The sequence below is a fragment of the Echinops telfairi genome, unplaced genomic scaffold (assembly GCF_000313985.2).
Source record: "Echinops telfairi isolate 266 unplaced genomic scaffold, ASM31398v2 ScPeMD7_3533;HRSCAF=4204_0, whole genome shotgun sequence".
Classification (NCBI taxonomy): Eukaryota; Metazoa; Chordata; class Mammalia; order Afrosoricida; family Tenrecidae; genus Echinops; species Echinops telfairi.
The window spans coordinates 96,493,455-96,495,001 of NW_022107431.1; the positions used below are offsets into that span (position 1 = coordinate 96,493,455).

Genomic DNA, 1,547 nt, shown 5'->3' on the forward strand with positions numbered 1-1,547 from the left:
GAGTTTTCCTCATTTTTTACTGACCCTTTGATGAAACATATTTAGAAGTTAAAGAATTTAGGGATCATTGATATTTCTGGTTTACAAAAATGAAAATATTTTCTGTATAGCTGACTAACAAATGAAATAGTAAGGAGATAGTTGAAAATACTTACCTACAAAAGGAATACCCCAGAGAAGAAATATACAGCTAAATGGTAATTTAAATATATTCTCTTCCATTAGGAACTCTAGAAATCAGAAGAATAAATATTGAGTGCTTACAGTTTATAAAATATATCTCTGGTGGTGCTGTGTGCAAAGTGTTGGGCTGCTAACTTCAGGCTGTGTGGTTTACATCCAGAGGAAAAAGATGAGGCTGTCTGCTCCTGTATAGAATTCAGAGTCAAAAATCTTATCCAGGATCACTGTGAACTACTGAACTTGATGGGTCCGGTTTTCTTTTGTTCTTTTTTTTTTAAGGGAGAGCAAGGGTTATGGTGTTAGCTGCTATAGAATAGAATAGTTCTGTAGCTTTTTTAAAGTTATTACATTTTCAGAAATAGTTCACTTAGACCTGCCTTTGAGACTGCTTCTAATGTCCAGTTTGTAGTAATATTACTTTACAATGTTCTAAACTTTATTAGAGATTGGCTGTGGGAGAATTGTCTGAAAATGGTTTGACATTGGAAGAATGGTTGCCTTCAACGTGGATTACAGACACTATTCCCCGAAGATGTCCCTTTGTGCCACAGATGGGTGATGAGGTACTTTTGAACCTTAAAAAACTTAATTTTTCCCCCCAAATAACATCAAACATTGTTTTAACTATTTAAAATAGAACTCTAGAGAGTTTCATTTGTTTGATAAATTTTAGATGATTTTGGATACATATGAAGAAAGTATAAGAGCAAGATATAATCTTTTCCTCTTTTGTGATATACTATAAATATTAATATTGATATGCAAATGGAAATTCTGTAGACTTTTCTTTAAGACTTAATCATATAATAAGGCCCAAATGTTCTAAATTTGTTGGATTTTAAAAGAAATCTATCTTTGTTATGATAATTTTTAAGAAAATGCTTGGCACCAATGAAATGATTATGTACTTGCAAATTTGAAATGTAAAGGTAAAAAATGTGGATCGAAATTTCATCCTTGGGGGCTCCTTTACTTATTTTATGTACAGATATTATAGAGTCGTTATCTGGTATCCACCAGCTAATCTGTAATAGTTTAGAATTAAAATTCTTTAATCAAGCGGTTCAATTATCCATTTAATATAGCAGTTAAGGTTAAAAAAGAAATGCAAAAGTGACTCTAAAAGAACATTGCGATACATTTAGAGACCCAAGGTGTTTAATGTATTTGGAGAACGCAGAGCACGAGTACATTTGACTTGATGGCAGCTAACCACCTCCACAGCACAATTCTATAGCTTAAAAAACTGAGAAGATAATAACTTATATTTTAATATGTTATTTCAAGGTGCCCAGTAATTGTGTAATTTCTTACTTAATGTTCATTATCTGGGTTTATTTTTTTAATTGCTGATGTTTATATAG

The 1,547-nt window shown here is 31.5% G+C and overlaps 1 protein-coding gene across 1 annotated transcript in view; it reads left to right on the top strand.

The window, feature by feature from the left end:
• LOC101639896 (pleckstrin homology domain interacting protein) overlaps positions 1-1,547 on the top strand; it is a 106,534-nt gene that overhangs the window by 68,496 nt on the left and 36,491 nt on the right. Inside the window, exon 20 of the mRNA XM_030886740.2 lies at positions 625-746. Within this exon, the coding sequence (XP_030742600.1) occupies positions 625-746 (122 nt within the window). The remainder of the gene's footprint in view (positions 1-624; positions 747-1,547) is intronic.